Consider the following 26,455-nt stretch of genomic DNA (forward strand, 5'->3'; position numbering starts at 1 on the left):
AAACCCAATTCCGGGCATGACCCAGTTGTACTTGGTAAAATAAAAAAAAGTTTCTGATTCCGATTCTGAGGAAGTATGGCGATTTGCAGAACCAGCTTTATACATTTGCTGTCACCTTGCATATTTATTTATTTTTTTTGAATAAAACGTCACATTATTTTGGATCCTTGCTTCCTAGTGTGCTGGTCATCACCATACGAAGTTTGATAATACTGCTAGTGCTCTGGCAGTCTGACCGTTGCACCCGCTGATGACACTGAAAGTGTGGCCAGCACCCTGATTTCCGTTGAATACAGACCAGGAAAAAAGCATCTCTTTCTAAGCACAGAGGCTCCAGAAAGACTGAGGCTGGGAATACACGGCTCGATTTTGAGCCATTATGATGGCTCGATAGATAATTTCCGACATGTCCGATCTCCAGTCGATCATCTTACTGCTTGATTTCTCATTGAAGTGAATTGAAAAAACATAAGAAAAATGAGTGGAAGATAAGAGTATCGAGCGGGCAAAACGATCAGGCGCAGAATCGAGCGCCAGAAACGAGCCGTGTATTCCCAGCATCAGGCTAATTTCCCACAAAGTCTCCTTTAAAGCAAATCTGATAAGATAATGAATTGTATGTGTAGTACAGATAACAAATAGGCCATTAGTAGTAAAGTAACAAGTCTCATGTTGTTTTCCCGTACAGGAAGAGTTAAAACACTTGGGTATTCCACCAACTTGTTCAAACTCAGTCCTGTGTTGTAAATAAAGAAACAGTGAGAAACAGCTTCAGATACGGTTTTACTGCAGGAAAGTTCAAAGGGCATTAGCTCTGCCCTGTTGTGCAGCTTAAAATACATTGGCCTCAATTCACTTAGGGCTGGTGCACACCAAAACCCGCTAGCAGATCCGCAAAATGCTAGCAGATTTTTAAACGCTTTTTTTAATTTTTATGAGGCGTTTTGCTAGCGTTTTGCGGATTGCTGCTGCGGTTTTCAGTATAGTAGATTTCATATATTGTTACAGTAAAGCTGTTACTGAACAGCTTCTGTAACAAAAACGCCTGCAAAACCGCTCTGAAGTGCCGTTTTTCAGAGCGGTTTGCGTTTTTCCTATACTTAACATTGAGGCAGAAACGCATCCGCAATCCAAAAAATGCCTCACCCAGGCATTTTTCGTTTCTGCAAAACGCCTGCCGCTCTGGTGTGCACCACCCCATTGAGATACATTGACCAAGCAGATCCGCAGCCGCAAGCGGATCTGAAAACGCCCAAAAAGCCGCTCGGTGTGCACCAGCCCTAAGATCATGCTGGGGATAATAAGGCAAGAGAAAACTTACCTCCACACAGTGAGAGAGTTATCTTATCTCTTCATTCCTTAATTTACCTCCTCTGTGATTATTTTACCTCCTCTGTAGTTAATTTACCTCCTCTGTAGTTATTTTCACATGCAGTTAATAAACAGCCTGTCTTTAACTCTGGAGTTATTTTAAGGATTGAAGAGTTAACTTAAAGACAAAAGAGTTAACTTTAGGTTTGCCTGAGGTAAAATGTTTCCTGAATACGACATGCCTTATCACCATGGTGATAACCATAGAAACGTTACTAAAGACAGGAGATAAGCTTAGTGAATTGAGGCCATTGTGTGGTTTATAAACTACAAATATGAATTAATGAGCAATGTTATACATATAGCTATATAACTATAAATAAATAAAAACATGAGACCCTTTTCTTTGCTACTAATGTTCTGTACTACACATACATTCATTGTATCATACGTTTATTTTTGCTTCAGTGTTAGAGCATATACACATCAGCTCCTTTTAGTGAATCTATGGTTTTCCTGGCTCAGATATTTAAATATTCATAAACCTACTTTCCCCCCCCCCCCTCTTCATTTTTAATGTTCTGTATTGCAAAGAATCAAATGGCTTAAATGTTTTATTTCCAGCCGAACAGAACAACAGTCTAGCGATGCTTTTAGTACAGCGTTACAGAAAAAAAAATAACATGCCTGAAAAATATAGGTTTTCAGGCAGAGAAAGTGCTGGCGGTAGATTGCGGATGAGTCACAGCTGTGGGTGGAAATCATTAGAGCTTAATAAGGGCCATGGGATTGCTTTTATCTAGAATCCACAGAAGCCTTTTCTTTTACTAGCATTATGATTGAAATGACACAGATTGCATAGGTGCAGATCACAGGTCTCGACACATGAGGCTGGGGTCCTCGCAGAACATAGCTGCCTCCTCATCTGCCTGTCAGCGCTCAGTAGGGGATGACCGTGTGTTTGTATAAAGTCTGGTCAATCGCTGCCATCAGGGTGACAGAGGGCTCTAGCATGTGAATGCCGCTTTTCTTTGCAAGATTATCGTGCAAGTGCTGTTGATTAAAGACCACCAGTAGTGTTGTAGTAAACCATATGCTGCAGTGGGGGAGAGTAAGGCTTTCATACTGTACAGTAAGGCCTCTTTTACACTAGGGCGTTTTCATTGCGTTGTATTACCCTATTTTACCGCAGGCTCACGCTAAAACAATGAAAGTCTATGGGACATTTCATACCTGCCGCGGTGCAATGCGCCCGCAGTGTCGCATTTGACGCGAAAGCAACAGCACGTTATCAGGCGAATTGCGGCGACTGGAAGTAGTATAAGTCAGTGACCGTTATTTTTACATTTTTCACTGTGCGCATGCGCGGAAGCATATTTTTTTTCATACACTTCGGTGCAATTCGTTTTTTGGCCACAGGAAGTGAATGCTAGAGAGCCTCACTTATAACTTGGCTTGCAGCCAGGAGTGAGATTACCACACATTGCCGCGGTACTCTCCAAACCCTATTTTAGACGTTGCGGTGCCATCTTCCAGTGCCACCGCACCTATAACGCTAGTCTCTGATGTGAAACCAGCCTAAAACTTTCATACTGGGGAGTTGCGTTCCTTTTAAGGAAGTGTAGAATTGCTTCTCTTTCTTTTTGTCGTCCTGTGAAGTGGGCACAGAGTGCATGGGACAACTGGGGCAGGAAATCTTGTGGAAGATTGTAGGTCTGAGGAGCCTAGTTGAGAACTGATTGGGTGATCAGCCAGGCGAAAGTTCAGCAACAGAGTGAGTTGTCACAAGAGCAGAAGTTCAGCAACAAGACAGGTCACAAATTACAGGCGCACTTACTGGCTGCACTAACTGGCCTCAATACTACAGTCTTGAGCAGTTGCTTTCCCTTGGCATACGTAGGTCAGTTGATGCACAATTTTGGATGCATTTGCTGATTGTCACATGCATGAACGTTTTAGCCCTAATTCTAGCTTATGTTGTTAATGTATGTTATGTAGATTATATCATGGTTTGTAATATAGAAAGTTTTGTGAATTGCACATATACTATTTTTGCATTCGTTTTACCGGATTTGCTGGGTTTACAAAACTGCCTTCATGTGATTCCTGGAGCAGTCTAGTTAGACTGAATAGCAGCTCGTAAATTTTTACGCATTGAACCACTAACGCGTAAAAATGTATGTGTTAATGTTCCTGCACTAGCGGGAATGCGTAAAAATGTACGCAATGCGGCCTGCCGACCTCTGAGGTCGGCAAGCTGCCAGCGGGGGACTAGGGCAGCAGTGAGTGGCTATGAGGGCACAGGATGGCTGCATGAGGCTGGTAGAAGCCCCAGATAAGTGAAACTCATTTTTTTTATTTTGCTTGGACCTTCCCTTTAAGGAGGAGCTGTGAGGAGGTACCAGCCAGTATTTCCCTATAAGCACAATGCTGACCTTGGGCATGGTGTTAATAAAGAAATATATAATCAAGAGGTGTGAGAAATGGCTTCGGGAGATGTATAATATAAAGTTGCTGTGTTGGACATGGTTCATTTCTGTTAGCATTGGGAGGAGCTGGGCAGGGTCACTTCCATACCCAGATTTTTACTTTTTTCCTGCATAGGCCAGATCTCTTAAAAGACAACTATAGTGAGAGTGATATGGAGGCTGCCATATTTATTTCTTTTAAAGCGAAACGCCAACCTAGAATTGAACTTTATCCCAATCAGTAGCTGATACCCCCTTTTACATGAGAAATATAATGATTTTCACAAACAGACCATCAGGGGGCGCTGTATGGCTGATTTTGTGCTGAAACCCCTCCCACAAGAAGCTCTGGGTACCGCGGTACCCTGGGCAAACTGCCACAATGTAACAATGTTCACAGACAGGAAATGGCTGTTTACAGCTGTCTGTAAAGCCAGAACAGCTAGAAACAGCTACATAACCTGCCCACAGTAACAATGTCACCATGTAATACATGTCAGAATGTGAATCTGGTAGAGGAAAGATTTTACAATGAGCAAACACTGACTAAATCATTTATACATAATTATGATATAAAATGAAGCACTTTTTTTACTACATTATTTTCACTGGAGTTCCTCTTTAACCACTTAAGGACCAGGCCTTTCTGCAGTGATCGGTGCTGCGTGGGCTCTCCAGCCCGCAGCACCGATCAGGATTCAGCCTTGGCGATAAGACTTCCCCCCCCTTTTTTCCCCACTAGGGGGATGTCCTGCTGGGGGGGTCTGATCGCCGCCGGCTGTTTTTGATCTGGGGGGGGGCTCTTCAAAGCCCCCCTCCGCAGCGTTTTCGGCGCTCCCTGATTCCCCTTACCTCCCTCTCCCTCCAGGGGCTGCGCAGGACGGATTTCCGTCCTGCACATTGAAGGATAGGCTTCAGCCTATCATATGCCGGCGATCCCCGGCCAATCAGAGGCCGGGGATCGCCGATCTACGTCACGGCGCTGCTGCGCAGCAGCGCCGTGTCATGTAAACAGCGGGGATTTCTTCCCCGAATGTTTACATTATGCGTGCGAGCCGCGATCGGCGGCTCGCACACTGTTCACGGAGGCAGTCTCCGTGAACTAGCATGGAAACCATGCTATACCACTAACGACCCGCCGACGCCTATGGGCGTTAGGCGGTCGTTAAGTGTGCAATAGCAGTTGCCTTGCTGTCCTGTTGATCTTTTGCCTCTAATACTTTTTGCCATAGACCCTGAAGAAGCATGTGAAGATCAGGTGTTTCTGACATTGTTGTCAGATCTGACAAGATTAGCTGCATGCTTGTTTCTGGTTTTGTTCTGATACTGCTGCAGCCAAATAGATCATCAGGACAGCCAAGCAACTGGTACTGTTTAACCTTTAGCCGACCGTTCCATGCCAATTGGCATGAACGCGGCGGCAACCCTAGGACCGATCCACGACGATTGGCGTAACCGGGCTTCTAGGGGGCTAGCAGGAGATTGCGCAGAGCTCCGCCTTCAGTCTCCCAGTGGCGATCACCAAACTGCAGTTCAGTAAGGGATTTTGTAAAAAAAAACACAAAAAAAAAACAACTGAGAATCCCCAATAATATGAAGCCACAATAACTCCACAATCGTTTTCTGGCTTGAATCCTTGTGTTGTCAGTAGACCTGCACTGGCATGTAGGGCAAAGCCCTTGTGGTGTCATCAGTTATATGAACACAAGTTAAGCCTGCATAATAATATAATTGTTGCCCTCATTTGTCTGCAATGGATTCTCTCATGATGGCTATTTTGGCATCCCTCAGATTTTTGCCCATTTGTTAGATGATACTTGTCTTTTTTTTAGGACTGATTGCAAATAGTTGATTGTAATGATGTTTGACCATTTGTGAACAACTGGGGCCTTATATGATAATCAAGCAATCACTTTTGAAGTCAGAAGGGTGCCATTGTGTGCTAATGCATAATGTGCAATCAGTGTCATGCAGTTTGTGGGTAAGCTGTTAAGAGGATTTAAAGTGAACCCACGTGTACATCCTGTACATCTTGTCCCCAGCCGTGTACAATAAAGCACCTGTAAAACATTTTTCGGTGAAGGGTCTCATGCCGGCAGGTCATAGCATTTCCAAAGAAATAAAGGAAGCTTCATCTGAAGGTAGCCATACATTGCTCGATTTGCCATAGAGTGATTAAGCTATCGACCAGAGCTGTGGAGTCGGTACAACAATTATCTGACACCAACTCCTCAGTTTCTGATTTCACCGCCTCCTCAACACCGACTACTCTAATTTGCATATAACAGTCTTGTTGATTGAAAGTATGTAACATAAAAGGCATCTCATCACTGTCAAAGAAATTTTAAAGCTATATTAAGATGGCATCTGCTTTCTGGAACAAAACAAAGCTCCTGGCCAGGAAGCTGACATGTGAATGCCCCAGTTTGTTTGTATAATAAAATTCACAGGAGACCCATATCAGCCGGTTACAGCGTGTAGCCCTTTCACCTTGCAGAAAAAGGCCTCTGCCTTTGCTATATCTGATATAGAGAAGGCCAGGGCCATTTTCTGCAAGGGGCAGATCTCTGCACCAGAACCCAGCAGATACAGGGTTCCAGTAATCTTATTAAAGAGACAATGGCCCATATGCAATTCACTTTTTCTCCTGAGTTTTCTCCAAGGTGATAATTTTAAACTTGTCAATAAAATGCATTTTAAGCCACTAGAAAGCAAGACAATACTCAATATAATTTTGATAGTACTTTTTCACCTACTTTTTTAGTTGAAAAGAACTGCAAAGTTATTTTAAATATAAGATGAAAAATTATCTCCTAGGAGAAAACTCAGGTGAAAAAGTGAATTGCATATGGCCCAATATGTTGGGACATTCTGGGCCATATGCAATTCACTTTTTCACCTGAGTTTTCTCCTAGGAGATAATTTTTCAACTTAAATTTAGAATAAGTTTTCAGCACTTTGCAATGGAAAAAAGTACCAAAACGAGTGTGGAAAAACTGCTATCAATTTTTTTTAGCATTTTCTTGCTTGCTGGTGGCTTGAAAGGCATTTTATAGACAGGTTTGAAAATATCACCTGGGAGAAAACTCAGGAGAAAAAGTCAATTGCATATGGGCCTCTAACTTTTAAGCATGAGTGTATCTCTAGGTTTGGTTTTTTTTTGTTTTTTTATTTACACTTTATTTTAACTAAACTTTGGATATAGCTGTAAAGTAGCTGTTAGATAGAAATCAAAAGTAGTTCTTGGTAAGAGTACTTGTAGAGGATGACATGAACATGACATGAACCAAGGACATTGATTGGGCCCTAGACAGTCTAACTGTGGTTACATCTAAGAGTGACGTGCAGGTACTCTGTGGATTCTTCCTCTATTACAAATTCTTCATGCATGATCTGAACCATCTTCACTCTCCGTAGGGGATAGCAAAGAATCTGTGCAGAGTTAGGCCCAAACCGATGCCTGAGGGATCGTATCCCGTTTCCTGCTCTCCCACATACATTGTACGCAAGTACCCAACATAATAGTACAAATCGAAATGGTTTACAAGTTGCTGGAACGATTAATACTGAGACTTCTGCTTCACTCAAAAGCTAATTGATAAGATTGCCGTTGCCATACTAAAATTATCAGATTGAATTAAGCTATAGAATGCTGGGTAAACAATGCAGAATAGCTTCTGCTGGTATAGCAGTTATTGACATGCATTGTGATATACATTATGGCTTTTGTCCTGAAATGTTTGTAGTAGAGACCAACTAGATATCTCAGTGGTGCTTTTACCTTATCAATGTATTTTTTTCTCCTTAGTTCTAATACCATTTATACTTACTTTGGAATTAGCGCAACAGTTTATGTGAATTACATATTTAAAGTGAGATTGAGACTTCCCAGGCACCAATGTTCAGTTTACCGAGTTGATGCCTTCTTCTTTGCACCTCTCTTGATCACGGTTCTGAGACTGATGATGTGACCATAAATGTCTGATACTCCCACTTACTGCCTCCTGATGCCACCTTGCTGCATTAACTATCATGTACATATGCCAATTGAAATCAGGCCAGGATCTGCAAAATTGTTTGCTTAAAGGTGCACAATGACGAAAAATGTAAAATATGTGCAAACATATATAAATAAGAAGTACGTTTTTTTCTAGAGTAAAATGAGCCATAAATTACTTTTCTCCTATGTTGCTGTCACTTACAATAGGTAGTAGAACTCTGACAGAAGCGACAGGTTTTGGACTAGTCCATCTCTTCATGGGGGATTTTCAGGGATTTATTTATTTTCAAAAGCACTTAGTGAATGGCAGTTGCTCTGTCCAACTGCCAAAAAACTGTGTAAGGAGCAGGGAAGCTGGCCAGCATCATTATTTAAAGGGGAACTTAAGTAAGAGGTATACGGAGGCTGCCATATTTATTTCCTTTTAAGCAATACCAGTTGTTGGCAGCCCTGCTGGTCTATTTCTCTGCAGTAGTATCTGAATAACACCAGAAACAAGCATGCAGCTAGTCTTGTCAGATCTGACTTTAAAGTCTGAAACACCTGATCTGCTGCATGCTTGTTCAGGGGCTATGGCTAATAGTATTAGAGGCTGAGGATCAGCAGGGCTGCCAGGCAACTGGTATTGCTTAAAAGGAAATAAACATGGCAACCTCCATATACCTCTCTCTTCAGTTCCCCTTTAAATCCTTTTTAGGGAATATCTTTATAAAGAACTAGCTGACCTAAGCCTGTTTAAAAACGGGCTCTAGGTCTGTCACCGCATGTCTGCTCGTGTGCCCGTCGCGCACCCGTCGCGCGTGCACACACCCGCCCGTCTGCCCCTTGAAGCCGCACGTCACTCCCCGTCAGTATCTCTGCGCACATGCACAGTTCGTTATAAGCAGGGACACACACACACAGGGAAACACACGGAGGCAGAGACACTTGGATTTTATTATATAGGATAAAAGCCTTGCTGAGAATCCCCTATGAAAAGATGGACTAGTCTTTCTGTCAGATTTGTACTGCCTACTGTAAGTGACAGCAACATAGGAGAAAAGTAATTTATGGCTCATTTTACTCTGGAAAAAACTCTTATTTGTCTGTTTGCACATATTTTAAATTTTACAATTTTTTGCCATAGTGCCCCTTTAAGTCCTGACAGATAGATATCGGAGTATCAGGGGCGTAACTAAAAATCACTGCCCCCCCCCCCCCTGCAAAACTTTGGATGCCCCCTCCCCCTCGCTTTCTGCACAGGTGAACTGAGAACCGATGCTATTCTATTGGCTAGTGTGCATTTAAATGTGTTTTCTCCATGCAGATAAAAACTGACAGCAGTGAAGCACTGCGCTCATTGCATTTTCTCTATCAATTACATTAGCTTTTGTAATAAATGTGCATGGTTTCACACATACAGACATACATGGTGTGCAGAACACGACAGACGAGTGTGCTCTTAGCCTCAGCTTATTACACTCATCTCTGTCTGAGCAGAACTAGCTCTGTAGACTTTTCCAGCATCGCTACAGTACACAGCACTTGGGGAGGGGGTGGAGAGACAGGGCGCTGTACACAAGAACCTGCTGCACACTGAATAGGGTCTGTCTACAAAACTTCGTATGATTCCCTATCTGTGGCTGAGCAGATGTAGTCATTAGAAAAATTGTGCAAGATACAGAAAGCTTTTTCGCTCCGTGCCCTTTGTTGTCAGTCTCTTTGGATAGGGAAATGAAACTCCTCTAGACCCCCCCCCCCCCCCCCCCGCGGGGCCCCCTACAGCTTCTGGGCCATCTTGTGGCTGCCTCCCTTGCAGGGTCTATTGTTGCACCCCTGCAGAATATATTTTTATTGTAACGCAAAATTCCAGGACGTTTTATTGGACTGAGCATTTAATAACGTTTGAAAATTCTAGACATTAAATATTGTATCTTTCAGAAGAAGAAACCAACTGTAGACTGTCTTTCTAGTCATCTGACTGACTCATTACTTGGATTTACCGGTATTTAGAACACTTAACTTACACTTAAGAAACAAATTATTATTTATATTTACTGCTTCAAGGACTATCATCTTATCTTTAATGACAGTACACGGGCTAGTTTTTGACTGCGAGGAACTGCTTCTTATTTTTAATATATCATTTTTCAGCAATTGTCTAAAGAATATTAAAAGAAACAGTGTTTGTTGAAGTATTAAAGTCCATCCAAATGCAAAATATATATGTGAAGCAGCGATAGTGCAGTGATTATAGCAATGCCCTTGCTATGTTAACTCTTAGGATAGTGATATTCCAGGGTGCAGTGGATATGTGGCCCGATTCTCTCACCAAAGCCTTTCTGAAACGTCAGAGCTCAGACCATAGGACAATAGCACAGTTCCTGCTGCCAAGCAGTCAGAGCTCACCATACACTAACACTAGGTGGGATGACGTTTGTGTTCATATCTGCCTAGAGTTGAGCTATTAAGAGCTTACACCAGCAGGCCACACATCCGCTTTCTTTTGTGTGGTGGATGTGTTCACCGCTCCTGAAACGTAAGAGCTAAGAACATAGCATGGTTCCTGCTGCTGGACAGTCTTAACTCCAAAAATGACAGGTTCTCTGAAGGCCATCTTAGCAATTTCAACGGTAACTCTTGGATGCAAGGGACACCACCAACCCAATTCAGACCAAGCAACACACCGAGACCGGAGGTCAGACGGATATACTTTTAATCAATGGTTGGCAATTTTACATAGCAGTGGATAAGCACACCGTTTCAGGTTTACCACTCTTCTTCAAATGCCTAATCTGAAATGAGGACGGACTAGCCTTATCAACCTGTAGTCCATATAGCAAGCCCTAAACTGTCTGGCACAATCTTAAAACCACATACTACTATAAACAACTGAAACAAACAGAGAGAGCTGCGAATCAAAGAAAGCATAAAAAATTGAATTTCAGGTAAGGGATCTGTAGAACGGTGGTAAACCCGAAATATTGTGCCTGTCCACTACTGTTTACAATTGCCAAGTGTTGATTAAAAGGACATTTGGTTGAGCTCTGGTCTTGGTTTGTTTCTTGGACACTCTTAAAACGCCGTTGCCCAACAGTACAGTAGGTAGTGTGTGCGCCAACTAGTGTTGGGCTATAGAGAACTCGGACCAGCAGGCCACACATCCACTTTCTGTTGTGTAGTAGCTGTCTGGCCTGCTTCCCCACAATTTTCTAGAACTTCAGAGCTGTGGCCTGTCTGAGCTCTTCATAGACTAATACTATGCATGTGCCATCTAGTGTTGGGTTATGGAGAGCTCAAACTTAATGACCTGCACTGTCCTGCCGTCTTCTTTTCACTTTTATTTAAAAGATCCTGGTGTTTACCGAGATTGGCATTAAATGTAATGTCTATAGAAGAAAAAAAAAAACATTTCCAACGTGACCTTTCTTGTTTTATGATTTAATCTAATACTTCATATGGAATCACGACAAATAATGTATTGTACTTTTCAAAAAGGCATTTTGTTGAAACGCGTACATCTAATTTTAGCAAAATTGTTCATTCATTGTGTATATAGCAAATGTGGCTTCCCAGTAGATGATTAGCAAGCCTGTTGTTCACCAAACCATGTTCTGAAAACGGATGATGTGTGGTATATTTATGGCTTAACCTTGGAAATAATGACAAGTCACAGCAAGTCCATCTGAAGTGGGTCACGAAATGCAAGTGAATACAGAATGTTCCTCTGATTCAAGTGAACAGACAAGTGTTTTGCTTAATTGTCTAATCAAATAGAGCTACTGTTTTCCAGGAGCACAGCGCTATGCAGAAGGTACACTGCACACAAGTTGACAAAATAGTGGCACAATTTGATAAGGAAAAGTTGTCTCTTGAGAAGAACTTAGAAAAAGCAATCAAGAAGAAAGGGTAAGCGCAGCCATAAACAGCAATCCAGAATCAATACAAACTGCTGTATCAAACCAACCACTAGAGTTACATCAAGTTTAATAAAGTACGTTAACATTAAATAAACTGCCAGATCTGCAAATCAGATCTCGTGCCTAAAAACTTACGTTTTTTAGGGGGGCTTGTTGCTAAGCACACTGTAGCATAATTTCATATTGTTTCAGAAATAAGATCATGAAATGATGCATAGTATATTTTGTAGGGCTGTTGTTCAGTAGATGCCATTCTTTCTTGGTGCTTAGGTGGAGTGCCTTTTTTAATCTTGAAAATACAAAACTTAATGCTAAAATTTTTACTAAAAATAGTACAGTATATATGTATGTACACATATATGCACTTGTCCTAGAATAAATACACTGTATTTTTTTACTTCCTGTGTAGCTGTCAGTTACAATAGTTATTATAATCTGACTTCTCTAAGCCTCTTTACAAGGTTAGGTTTTGGATCAGTCCATCTCCTCTTGGTGGATTCTCAAAGTTTCTTTTGTTTCAAAAGCACTTCCCTCCTTGGAAAATAGCTTTGCAAAGATGCCAACCAGGCAGCCTTCTGGTGCACATTATTCTGATATCTGGATTGTGCCACTGTCATTTAAGAAGTGCTTTGGAAAATAAACTCCTGAGAATCCCATGAGGAGATTGACTAGTCTAAATACTGGCAGTAAAAGGTTCAAAATTTGTTGATTATAATGCCTACCGTAAATTACAGCTACCTAGACAGTAAAAAAAATACAGTGCATTTACTCCAGGACAAATGTACATCTTATATGGAGGTTTTAAAATGAATTTAAAATTTTACAGTTTTTTTTGCCATCGTACCACTGTAACTCACTAACATTCAGTTGATGCTGACATTTATGTTCTTTTAACTTACAGTAACTTGGTCTGGGCCTCTTCTATAAAGTTAAAAATATTATTCTCAATTCATGCACAAAAGGATACATTATCAGTTGGGGGGGGGGGGGGGGGTAGAAATAATTAATCTATCATAATTAATATTTGGTCTTGGGACACATTTTTAACCAAGCAAAATTTTAGGTTATAAACATTTATTCTCTAAAAACAATTCTATAAACATTTATTCTTTAAAAACAATCAGTTGAAGAATCAGGTGTTTTCCCGATCTTGTCAAATGTAGATTCAGATTTTTTTCTGTGTACTTACAACAGGCATTTAATAGGCTTTTGAGAACAGCATGTTTTACTGCCCCACCAACATCTCTAGACAAAATATTACCTAAAAATATGTAAAATCAATATACTGTGATTGATTATAAATATACATATAAAGTACTGAATAGAAGGTAAGATATTTCATCTAACAAAAAAATTTAAAAGATCTTGAAAATATTGTAAATAATTCTTGACTTTGTCCTTGACTCGTGATAAAACTTTTCAATGGGTGGCATGTGTGGTAATTAGCATTTGCTAATAGCTAATTCATCATATGTCAAAGATAATTGTACACCAATTATACAGATAGGTATATGCAAAAACTCCTAATAGAAATGATTTCTGGTTGCTAATTAAAAATATTATTAATCCATGTATCTTAATTATTACATCTGCTCCTTTGATGAACAACGATACAATTAATACCCTCTTTTAAAGAAAATCAATTTTATGTTATGAAATGTATTAAAATTAATACTAAAATGTACAGTAGTATTATTAGTAGTATAATGGAAATATTACACATGAATATTTTTTGTGGGGTATATGTGCTGGTTTTGTATCTAGAATACACTGCTGTGTAAAAAATGTAGTGTAGTAATTATATCATTGGTTAAAAACGGATATTATATATTAGACTTTCAAGTCCAGAGACTTGTTTTATACCGTAGTAAGATATTTTCCTGCCTAATAAACTTGCCACTCAAACCAACAGGTTTGCCTCAAAAAATCTTATCCAGCTGTAATATTTCATATACTTGTAATTAAAAACCATTTTGTAACAAAACATACTGTAACAAATAACGTAATTATTAAATATGTAGGATTTAGAATATGATCAGCTAACTCTGTAAATGGTAGTATGCTTGACCATGTGTGCTGGCAGTATATATGCAGCCTTTAAAAATATATTACATATATATTTATTAATTCTCTCAAACTGAAATAACTTTAAAAAAAAATACAATTATTTAAATGCATAAATTGACTCATAAAATAGTTGACATATATAGTTATTTTATGTATAGCAGATATCATGGGCTCACCTTGCTGTTCATGCATGCGTAATAAGCCAGCTTGTTGGATGAGGTAGTAAAAAACCAAAGAGGTTCATATACCATATTTATGTGGTTGTAAAAAACATGAATACAATTTCCAGGGAAAAAATAAATATCTAACTTTGGAACATATTTTGCCGTTTAGAGGAGATAACTGTGTTGAAATGAAGAAAGAAACAGAAAATAAAATTCAGGTTTTAACTTCAGATCATAAAACTAAGGTAAGAGAACATCCTCCATCCTTCACCTGGCTTCTCATTCGGATCTACGCACGCTGCACACACGTTATTAACATGAAAGAGCTAAAAACTAACCGCACAAACTGCACAAAAATGTAACCCGTCTTGCGAATCAAACTTCATCACACAAGCAGGCGGAAGGGCGAAAATGATCATAACCGTATTCCGAAAGAATCTTTTTTTTTTTGTCCACTATAGTCACTTTACTATCGGGCTGCAAAACAGTTTTCAATATTGGACAAGCATTAGTCTTCAGAACTAAAAATGGAAGGCAAGGTCTTCTGATTCAAACTTTAAGACAAATTTTTATTTTATCAAAGCAAGCTGGACCTATTAAAGAAATACAAATTTCGAAGTGTATTTAAAACTGTTATGCAGCTTTTTTTCATTGGCTTTTCTTCTTTTTTTTGTATTCTTTCTTTTGTGCTTGATTTGTATGGCATCCATTAAAAGCTTTTAAGAATCTGGTGGTTTGTGTTCGTTCTTTTTTCGCTCAGTGTTGGTGTCGGTTTCTATCTCTGACTCTGCGTGGCCATAAATAACATCTGTGGTTTGTTTTTTTGCATGCAAGTGTATCTGTCATGATTCATGGATGATAAATATAAATACTTTATTGTCCTAATTTTTTCTCCCCGTATTGAGGCCTAGGTTCTCAACGTGTGGTACGTGTACCCCAGGGGGTACTTCTGATGGTTCCAGGGGGTACGCATGCTTGATATACTTAACTAAGAACACATTTAGAGTTTTAGAAAATGATAAACCTTATTTAATCAACACCAAATTAGTATTTTAGCTAATTAAAAGCAATAGTCAATGCTCATATATTTAATCGTAGAACATGATAATTGGTTCTAAACAATTTCTATTTGTCAAGGGGTTCTTGTGATAATGTTTACTATGCTAGGGGTTACTTGATGAGTACAGGGTTGTAAAAGGGGTACATACCAATAATATGTTGAGAAACACTGGACTAAGCGATCTGTAGATGGTTTATTATGGTTTATTTATTTAAAAGAGGATTTTAATTGCTTGTTTATTGTTTATTGATTGCAAGGTTGGTCAATAACTATAAGAAATTCATGAAGGTGGGCTCTATACCTATGGATTATTATTTAGAATACTTAGGCAGAGATTGCAGTGATATGACCCTGCCCCTCGGTAGCCATTCTCCAAGTGATCTGTTTCCTATCAGAATTTATAGTACTTATAAGATTGGGAATGCCAAGGCCTGAATGGCCAACAGTCCTGGCCAATCAGCACTAAAGCCGGTTTCACACTGCATATTGGCATTAGCAGTGCTGTGGCCAAAAACAGGCCTTTTTACTTACTATGCAGTATTCTACTTCTGACATCTGGCCAAACAGGAAGTGAAGCACGCTTGCTTCCTGTTTCAGGGAGATGGAAGCATATTATAACAAAAACGCTTGCTGACAACTTTTTTTTAAAAACACTGCGTCGCCATAGACTTACACGACATCTGGTCCGATGCAGGACACCGCAGGCGCCGCATGGTAACGTAGGTATGCGCTCGCGTTAGATAGGGAACATCCGGGGCAGTGTACCACAATATGGAGATTTTGAACTTCCCCATAGAATTTAATTAGGCTGCGGTGTGGTGTATTAAATTCACTGCACTGCCCCAGTGTGAAAGGGCCCTTAGGATTTTTGACCATGTCACTGTTTTGAATGCTAAAAGAGATAGAGAGGAACTAAGGTCTCCAAAGCTAACCTTGCTATGCTATGTAAAGGGACAGCTGATATTGGAGTTCAGGGTCAATATGCATCTTTCTGCTGCCCCAGGACTATTACAGGAGTTTTTAAAACCCTGGTTGCTGTTTATATGATCTGTTTGTTTGAAATCCACTATATATATGTATATATATATATATATATATATATATATATATATATATATATATATATATATATATGTATGAAACTGTGGGCATAATGGTCATGCTTAATCCATCTGTATACAATTAGCTATGCAGAACCTCAGAAGAAAATAGAGTAATCTGAAGAGGAATCTTACTGAGAAAATATATTTGCTTTCTCAAGTTAACTGTTGTATTATCCAATTTTCAGTGCTGGTGCTGACACTTTTATGTGTGTGTTTCTGTGATGCTTCTGTGGCTCTGAACAAGTAATGTTTATATGGTTTCTTGCCTTTTGCTATGTTTACAGCAGCAAATAGCACCTATATGCGCAAAGCAATGAACTGTTATGTATAATTTTACATCTTTAATAACATACTGTATGTTGGAAATGGAAATAAGTTAAACTAGAAATAAGGCAACTTCAGATGCGGTGGCTTGTAATTAAGCACGGCTGCCACCCAGGGGCAAGGGCTGTCTTTGTGCCTGGAAGTTTTTTTTGTTTTGACAACTCTGTGTCTAATCTTTGAAGTAAGGAGCTGGAATATGGAGTAGGCATAGTGAGGAGGGCCAGGTCTCTTTCTGCACCTGCTGTCTTACATGGAGGGCAGATTTTAGACTATGATCCTTTCTATCTGATTTTGTAACTGATTCAATGGGTGGCAGGCCATTGGTGTCTATGGTAAGCTGATTTTTTTCACCTGCCTTATGTAGAACAGCCTGAGCTGGGCCTTCCTGATGATGGGGGTCATTTTAAAGTTAAGGTCATGGGAGAATATGGACTCAAATAGTTTAAATGAGTCTAGCTGGGTAACAGGTGATTCATGATTAAATGGAGAACCTGGGAAAGGTATTCTTCTGATATATTCTTCACAGTTTTGAGAACATTGCGCTGCCAACTGTTTCAGCTACGAGAACAGAGGAGGTCTACTACAGACCTGTCAGTTTGGTCACCACATTGCATGACTCCAACTATTGCTATGCCATCTATTAACCCTTGAGCAGCCAAATTATTTAGACGCTTGCATGTGCTCCAGTCCAATTTATTTTAGCACATTTTTTTATTTCTTATTTGTTACATTTCCCTGCTTCTAATTAGTACGGCTGTAATGTGAATTTATGGTCACTTGTCACTAGGGGGGCAATAACAGAGGACTTCTGCTTTCAGTTTATATATTTTCTGTTAGTAGAGAGAGATCAAAGCATTCCAAGATATTTACAGCCAGTTCTGCCACCTGAGGTCAAAAGCAGTGCACTTATCTCAAAGGATATTCCTCTATTGAAGTTGCTATCGGGTTAAACCCTTTGCAGATAGGTCTGTTGAAGTGCAGTCATTAAAAATGAGTGGGGATGAGTACAAAACCCTCCAGACTGTTGTGTGAAGTATCAGAGGATCTGAGATTTGCATTCCCATTTTTCCCTGCTGTCCCCTGTTAGTCAGGAAGTCATATATCCTGATTCAGAAAGGGTCAGGTACAGCCAGCTTTCTGTGTAACAATGGTGAAATTATAGTAGTAAGTATTAGTAGCAGAGCTGAAGTCCGCAAAGCTCCAGAATAGGTCCCTAGGGAGTCCAGGTGCTGCATGGTGTAGTGAAGGCCCATATTCACAGCATTGTAAGCAGGCATGGTAGACCTGTAGGGAAACTGCTTAGTGTTCAGCAGGGGTTTTGTAATGGATTTTGAGGTAAGTATGTTTGAGATTTTCATGAATTTACATGATCACTGATGTCAGGGCAACTACTCCATATTCAACCTGACTTGTCTCTTTGGCTTTTTAGGCACAGGTACAGTATTGAGGAGAGGTAATAAATATTAAGTGTATCTAGAGGCAGTGTGTTGTTATATTTAGTAAAGAACACAACTTGGCCTGAGTTTGAAGGGGAATGGGCTAAATTAGAATGTATGCTTGTCTGAAAAAGTGAGTTTTGAGGGGGTGCTAAAAGTTTTTAAAGGTTGGAGCATGACAAATGTGTTTTGGAAGGGAATTCAAGAGGAGGGGTGAAGCACACAAGGAATGTTGTATAAGTGAATGCACCAAGGAGGTGATTCTAGACAACAGAAGAAGGCCGTGTGCAGATCTGAAGTGCAGTTGGGGTGAGATCTGGAAACTAATGAGATGTACAGGCGAGAGAGATTGTGGAGAGCTTTGTAGGTTAGGGTTAAGAGTTTGAAGTGGATCTTCTGGTTCATTGGGAACCAACAAAGAGCTTGACAGAGAGGAGGAACAATGGAAGAGCTAGAAGAAAGAAAAATGAGTTGAGCAACCGAGTTCAGTTTGGCGGAATACCAGTCTGTTAGTTGATAGGCCACAAAGTAGTATATTACAATAGTCCAAATGAGATATTAAAATAATATGCACTAGAATTTTAGTAGTGCCCTGGGTGAGAAAAGGTTGGATGTGAAATTAGTTTTTGAGTTGGAGATGACAGGAGCTGGTTTCTGCTAATATGTAGTTTGATTTTCATTTGAACTTTTGACTGGTCCTTCCTGCCACTACAGGCACAATTTTGGATACTCATGTCTGTTGACTTAATACTAAAAGTGGAACTCAGGACACCATCTAAAAGTAACCTGTGAGGAGACAATGTAATACTGACCTCTCCAAGAGGGCCACCTCTTCGCCCTACTGCTTCTCTTCTTTCATTGCCATGTCCTTTGTCAGCTGGTGCTGCTGTTACTGGTGTGAAGACTTCACAGTGCCCTCTTCCAGGATAGCCAGTAGTCCCACCTGTTGTGGTACTCAGCTCAGTCGTGAAGTGCAAGGGTGACTGTGATTGGCAGAGCTGCTATGTGCTTACCAGATCAGAGGCCAGAAGAAGCAGGAGGTACTGACATTTCTGGAAGGAGAAGCAATGGCTGTAGACTTCACCACTGGATTGGAAAAGGTGGATATGGGAACACAGAGGAGGAGCAACAGAGGCAGGGGACAGCCTTACTGGGGAGTTGAGTAACATGATTATCAGATTTCTTCACCACAGGTTAGCTACTATTGTTGCTGCAAGATGTTCTTTGACATTGTGGAAGAAATGAACAGTAAAGCCTTCATATAGACATTGTTGAAAAAGTTTTGATGGTTACCTGTAACATCCAAGTCTCTGTGAATGAGAGAGACCAGGTGCCCAATGTGCAGTATTATTAGACAAAGTGATGTAAGCAGATGTGTATAAATATTATACTCACAAGGGTGGGCTGCAGAACTTTCAACCACCGTCTGAGCCTGCAGGAATATAACCATCCCCACTCGATGTCCCAGGTCTGTTGGTGCAGATGCTGGTCGGTCGCTCTCCTGCATTAGTTTTGAGCACTTAAGTTCCTCGTAACTAAAAAAACCCTATGGGGTATGGGTTATACAAAAAAACACTGGTGGAGGCGCACTTAATGATATGCTACTATTAGATGTTGTATATGAGAAGCGTAATTTCTTACCTTCTCAGAATGAGTTAATGGAAAAGGTAATGTTTGTTTGTTTTTTTATTTATGCACAGTAGACTACGCATTTCACAGGTCTTAGCCCGCTACCTCAGGTCACTACAAGTACCTGTAGAACTTTTGGTCACGAATGTGAGCGCATTTTGAGGCATCATTTTATCATCAAGGGCGCCTCTACCAGTGTTTTTTACCATTTTTTTCATACAGACATAGCAGAAAGAGTAGCAGTCTTTTCAACGTAATGCCTTATAGCTTGCCTTTTGTATACAGACATGGTTGCCTGGAGAGCCAGGTTAGTTGGTACACACAGAAATTAGTATCCACAAAGCTCCCTACTGATAGGCTCAGTTGGACCCAATATCCCGGGACTCACATTCTCCTGCACTGAGTTGCCAGAGGCTGGTACAGGCAGCAGAGTGGGTTAAGCGAGGACTTTATGGGGTAACTTATCTATGATATCCCCTATACTGTAAGTGTTTACTGAACAATGTCTTCCTACATGAAATAATGAAGTAGTGGAAACTTGGCTCGCAGAGTTATTGACAGAGAGACCTACTGCTGTAGTCCGGGTTGTTAGCAGGGAACACGGAGCAGACAGAGTGTAGGAGTCATGAGTGGGACTGTGCGATCTTCCTAATTAACTTATATGGTTGATATATGTAAGTCATGGAAAGTGATTAGGATAACTACATTTCTGAGAAGACAGGGTTCAGTATTTTATTCAAGTCTCAGGGATAAATGTTTAGTAAAGTGCGCATAAAATGGTCCTCCTCAGCCTTCTAGTCCCCAATAATAGTCTTGGGTTTTCAGCAGCAGCAGCCACATTTTTGTATATTGGCTCTGTGTTCTCCCTCTGGCCATTAGAGGGCAGAACAATAAGGGAAGAGAAAGCACCCAGAAAGATAATTAAAAACAGGTAAGAGATTACGGTACTTACTTATGAGGATGATAAACCAGAATGGTTCAGCACTATTTATTGCCCAATGACAGAGCCTTTCCTGGGCCATAATTACACTTCATCAGGTTAAATAATGTGCCTTAATAGCAATAAATATATCAAGAGATCTGAACGTCTCTTTCGCAAGGGTTGTCACAAGCAATATTTGGCTCTGTCTGGGATTTTTTGTGAATGCAACCAGAAACAAATAGAAATAAATACACCCAAGTGGGGACCAGCATATCCCACACAAGCTGATGGTGGTTTCTGGCTAGCAACTCGGTTTGGTTAGTATTTAAATTGTACCTGAGACGAAAGGTTGTAAAGTTTTATACATGCCTGGGGCTTCCTCTTTCCCCCTCCATGCAGATCACTCCCTCGCGACCATCCTCCACCGTCCTGGATGCTCCAGTAGTTGCTCCATTATCTTTGGCCAGTCAGGGTCATTTGGCGCAGGACACCCCCGCATGCCCTCCATCGCACTCCCGCAGCTGGGAGCGTTCTGCGACGAAGTAAAGTGCAGGCGCAGTACGTCCCGACGGTAGTGAGGGAGTGATCTGCGTGGAGAGGGCTAGTGGAAGCCCCAGGTATGCATAAAACATTTACACCCTTTCATCTCTGGTTTACTTTAAAGAGGAACTGTGGTTGAAATAATGTACCGTATATACTTGCATATAAGCTGACCCGCGTATAAGTCGAGGTACCAACTTTTCTGTAAAAAAACTGGAAAAAGTGTTTGTCTTGCATATAAGCCCCCTCCCCAGTATAGCCTGCTCTACAGTAGCCAGACAGTGTCAGACTGGGAGCTGAAAAAGCTGAGGAAATCCACTTGCTGGCCAAGCAGCAGTAATCAGGTGTTGCTGCTCACAGTGAAGACTTGCTGCAGGTTTCTATTGGAAGTGATAACGCAGTTTCTACTGCTTGGCCAGCAGGTGGATTTCCTCAGTTTTTCCACCTCCTAGTCCGACACTGTAGCCAGATGTACCCCCAGTAAAAGCCAGTTCACCCCCTCATAGCCAGATGTACCCCAAGGATGATACAGCTGTCTCAAGATGCCACTAGATGGCGTCATAAATATGAGACACAGCAATTGCCACACAGGAAGAATCCCCAATCATTGAAGAGGGTCTGGGGACACAGGTTGTCTTATGCAACACACTCTGAACACCATGTTGCAGTGGAAGTGGGGCACGGACACAGCAGGAAGCCAGCTGGCAAGAGCAGGATCACTAGTGCACAATACTTATGCTCCTCTGCCAGTAACAAAACCTGCTCCACCATCTCTTCTGCTCCACTGACTCGCATAAAAGCTGAGAGGGTAACTTTTCAGCACATATTTTGTGCTAAAAATTAGGCTTATACGTGAGTATAGGTAATAAAAAAACTGCTTATTTTACAGTAGTCATTTATAAATTACTAGTAATTTAGCCGGTAGCAGGAAAAAAGGGCGCCGGCTGAGGGTGGATGAAAAGGGCGCCACCATAGACTCTAATGCAATTATTCTTAATAAGGAAAAAAAAGCAGAAAAGGGGTGCCACAATAAATATCGTTAACAACATTAGAACATTACAGTTTTTGAAATATGTTATCGTTTTAGAAGCTTGCAACATTATAGTTTTTGTCATATTTCATTTATATGTACAGATTTTACGTTATTAAAGATATTATCGTTTCTATGTGTAAAAGGGTGTTTCTGCAGAGGGAGTGGTTAGGGTTAGGCACCACCAGGGGGAGTGGTTAGGGTTATGCACCACCCGGCCGGCAGTTAGTTTTAGGCCTCACTGAGGGGGTGGTTAGGGTTAGGCACCACCAGGGGGTGTTTAGGGTTAGGCACCACAGGGGGTTTAGGGTTAGGCACCACCAGGGGAGGGTTCTGTGTGGGAGTAGGGTTGGGTTAAGCTGTATTTTTGAATTACGTAACGATTTTTAACGTTAATAACTTTTCGTTATTTTTTCCCGTCTGTTCTTACAACAGTATTTATTGTTAACCAAGCTTGACAACGATGTTTATCAATATCAGATTTTGTTATCCACCGGCTCCATTTTGTTATCTAGCCTGGCCCTTTTTTCATGGCGCCATTTTTTCATGCACGCATTTAGCCCATTACAGAAGTGGCGCTAGAGAACTATGCCTCTCAGCTCGCACCCACGACGTTCTCCCACAACCCCTGCCAGCCACAGCCTTAGCCCTGCACATGCGTATTCGATCGACACGGGCACAGATACTCAGGGAAATTATTAGGTAGGATTTAGATTGTGTTGCCTAGTGTTAAAACTTTCCTTATCCTTATTTACATTCTGAAATTTGTCACAGGTGTTGTCAAGTAAGTTGTCCTTCCATAGCAACAAAAAGTGTCCCTAGGAAACCATATAGTAACAGATGTGTACAGAACTCAGCCCCGAGCTGTCACTTGAGGGATCAAGTCCTGATCCCAGCCATTGTAAGTAATTGTCTGCACACACCTTCACTCTACAGGCTACAGTCCCACTAAAGAGAAAGTATCGTTTACAGCCCCGGATTCTAAGACTGATAAAAAAGAGGAACACAGCCTAGTTCTGTGCATAACTCTGACTGTATACGGTATATGCATATGTCTCCCCCTGTCACTTCAGATACTTTTATAAGTAATAGTGTGGACTGTTTTCCTCCTGGTCACAGGTAGGAAGGATTCTAATCAGCACTTTCAGCAGAAATCCAGTTACATCTCCACTCTGTGCAATGCCAGAGATTGCTCATGTCCGCTTCACGTACTAGAAAAAGATTCTGAGTTTGATAAATTTGTTTTGAAACAAAAGCATCACGGTGATTAGAGTGAGCCATTCATGCCGTGATTGTTTTGCAATCATTTTGCAGCTGTAGAAATGCAAATCATTATGGAAGCTTACAGTGAGTCAAAACAGTGACCAAAGCAATAGGAAGCATTAGTCAGAATGATTCCCCGACAAGTTCTAAATATCTGTGCCGGTGAGCGTTTTTAGCAATTTGCATCAATCCAAACAATCGCTCTCCAGCTGTGGTAGGTAGGATGGCGGTGTGGGCTGCACATCTGTGGGCGTTTGGGAATTCAGCATCGGTAAATAATAAATGATTTCATAGAAAATCATACAAATCACAAAACATGGATGTAGTCAGAGTGGTGCTATCAATTCTGTAATCGCAGTGCTACAAAGAATGCAAAATGTTCAGCTTGATGAACGAGCAGTCTATGGACAAGCTTCTATACATTGAGATAAGACTACTTTACTACAGCAGTAAAGCAAGTCTCTTTTCTGCTACCAAAATGTGTTAGACAAACCTGCTGGTGGATCTGCTAAAAGTAATATGTTTAAAGAGAACCAGAGACGAAGCACCCTCATGTATTTTATTACATTTATCAGTGGGAACATGACAGTAAACACCTACCCTGCTTTTAGTTTCATTCTTATTTGCTTAATTAGTCTATTAGTAGCTGTGATAAGAATCCCCGACTGGCTCAGTCTAGGTTTGACCTGGAATCATTATAGCTGAGTCACTCTTCTGTGGAGTCTTTTCAAGCCCAAGCCTTCCCCCTCCTGGCTTAGATTTCCTACTTTACATACTGAGAGCTCTGATGACATGGGAGGGGCTGCTCCTGCTTAGAGAGAAGCTCTGTGGCTGCAATATGATCCCTGTGTGCTCTGTGTGCACTCTGCATAGATACTGATGATTATTATTATTATTTAGTATTTATATAGCGCTGACATATTACGCAGCGCTGTACAATGTATATATATATCTTGTCACTAACTGTCCCTCAAAGGAGCTCACAATCTAATCCCTACCATTGCCATATGTCTATATTATGTAGTGTAAGTACTGTAGTCTAGGGCCAATTTTAGGGGGAGCCAATTAACTTATCCATATGTTTTTGGAATGTGGGAGGAAACCGGAGTGCCCAGAGGAAACCCACGCAGACACGGAGAGAACATACAAACTCTTTGCAGATAGTGCCCTGGCCGGGATTCGAACCAGGGACCCAGCGCTGCAAGGCGAGAGAGCTAACCACTACGCCACCGCGCTGCCCCTGATGACTGCAGTTTCATTCCCATAAGAGACACTTCCTACAGGCAGCTGTACATCATACCAATATGAAAGCACATAGATGAAAGGCTGCATTTAGCCTAGATAGCAGCATAGTCTCATATAGCCTAGATAGCAGCATAGTCTCATATAGCCTAGACAGCACATCCAGAACAACTCTTAACCTGGAAGGAGAAGGGATATGAGCCGGCGCCCATATTTGATTCTTCCTGGAGCAATAATGGATAAAAAACACTAAAAAAGGCACACCAGAGCGGCGAAATTATCAGGTAGAGCATTTATTCTTTACAAGCTATCAACTGATATGTTTATTTTGTGTGAAACGTTCATCTCTGGTTCCCTTTAAATAAAAAACAAAAAAAACTCTAAATGACTGTCATCCAGTCTGATTAAGAATGATTTACAGGTTGGGTGGTTGGGTTATCCCACCCAATTGCTGGCTGTTGCGAGAAGGGATGTCACAGTGGAGGTGGTTGGATGGCTGAGTGGGGAGGTGTTGAGATATATTGTGCAGATAGGACAGGAGGTAAAGGACAGGCAGTGCATGTAGTTCGGATACATAAACAGAATGACATGGAACACACAGAGAGCATGGTTAGACAGGTGAGAAGAGGACACTATCTAGGGTTAGTTACGTAGGATGGGTAGGACATGGCTTCAAGCTGTAGAGGACCAGAATGTAGGAGAACTATAGCAGGAGACTGAGGAGGGGGAACAGAAAGTTGGGATGGGTAGGCTGGCAGCAGGTTCATAGGGAGAACACAGTAATGGTAGCAGGACAATATGGAGTGGGATCACACAGTAAAAGTGAGCTTGGTAGTCAGCAAAGGGTGGGAGTGGTAAAATAATTGAGGGGGGACCATAGAAAGGAAGCAAAGATATGAAAGAGAAACACAAAGTGGTAATCAGACTAGCGAGCAGGATGTGTGATGGGAGTAGACTGTATGTTTTTCATATAACGTAGGTGCCCCGTGTCTGGTTAACTAGTCGATTGGACACTAGGCATCTGTAGTGTAAATGTCTATCAATATCCGGTTTTAGGGGTCCTACAGGACCAGAGCATAGTAATAGTAAACTCTCCCCTGGAATGTGCTTATCCATAACTCTCCCCATTTCCTGTGCCTAACCTTAACTGAAATCTTAAACAATTTCCTTGCCTAACCTACCACATACCCTTAATCCCTTCCCTGCTGGAAGAAACATTTCAAAATTAACTTTTTTGGATAATTACCCAGTAGAATGAAAACTGGCAATATTCAGTGGGATGCGAAAATTTGGGCAACCTTGTTAATGGTCATGATTTTCCTGTATAAATCGTTGGTTGTTACGATAAAAAAAAATGTCAGATAAATATATTAAGTAGGAGGCACACACAGTGATATTTGAGAAGTGAAATGAAGTTTATTGGATTTACAGAAAGTGTGCAATAATTGTTTAAACAAAATTAGTCAAGTGCATAAATTTGGGCACCACAAAAAAGAAATGAAATCAATATTTAGTAGATCCTCCTTTTGCAGAAATGACAGCCTCTGAATGCTTCCTGTAGGTTCCAATGAGAGTCTGGATTCTGGTTGAAGGTATTTTGGACCATTACTCTTTACAAAACATCTCTAGTTCATTCAGGTTTGATGGCTTCCAAACATGGACAGCTCTCTTTAACCCACACCACAGATTTTCAATTATATTCAGGTCTGGGGACTGAGATGGCCATTCCAGAACGTTGTACTTGTTCCTCTGCATGAATGCCTTAGTGGATTTTGAGCAGTGTTTAGGGTCGTTGTCTTGTGGAAAGATCCAGCCCTGGCACAGCTTCAGCTTTGTCACTGATTCCTGGACATTGCTCCCCAGAATCTTCTGATACTGAGTTGAATCCATGCTTCCCTCAACTTTGACAAGATTCCCAGTTCCTGCACTGGCCACACAGCCCCACAGCATGATGGAACCACCACCATATTTTACTCTCAGTAGCAGGCGTTTTTCTT

The 26,455-nt window shown here is 41.0% G+C and overlaps 1 protein-coding gene across 17 annotated transcripts in view; it reads left to right on the forward strand.

Moving 5' to 3' along the window:
* Positions 1–26,455, forward strand: part of PLCB4 (phospholipase C beta 4) — a 459,946-nt gene that overhangs the window by 411,316 nt on the left and 22,175 nt on the right. For 13 of the 17 annotated variants that reach the window (XM_068232509.1, XM_068232508.1, XM_068232514.1 and 10 more), the window contains 2 exons: positions 11,552–11,667; positions 14,079–14,154. The exons of 2 other annotated variants lie outside the window; for them this stretch is intronic. In XM_068232509.1, coding sequence (XP_068088610.1) covers positions 11,552–11,667; positions 14,079–14,154 — 192 coding nt within the window. Of the gene's footprint in view, positions 1–11,551; positions 11,668–14,078; positions 14,155–26,455 lie in introns of those variants that run through there. 2 more of the 17 variants (XM_068232524.1, XM_068232526.1) reach the window with 1 other exon arrangement.

Source organism: Hyperolius riggenbachi, chromosome 4, assembly GCF_040937935.1.
Source record: "Hyperolius riggenbachi isolate aHypRig1 chromosome 4, aHypRig1.pri, whole genome shotgun sequence".
In the NCBI taxonomy this organism is placed as follows: domain Eukaryota; kingdom Metazoa; phylum Chordata; class Amphibia; order Anura; family Hyperoliidae; genus Hyperolius; species Hyperolius riggenbachi.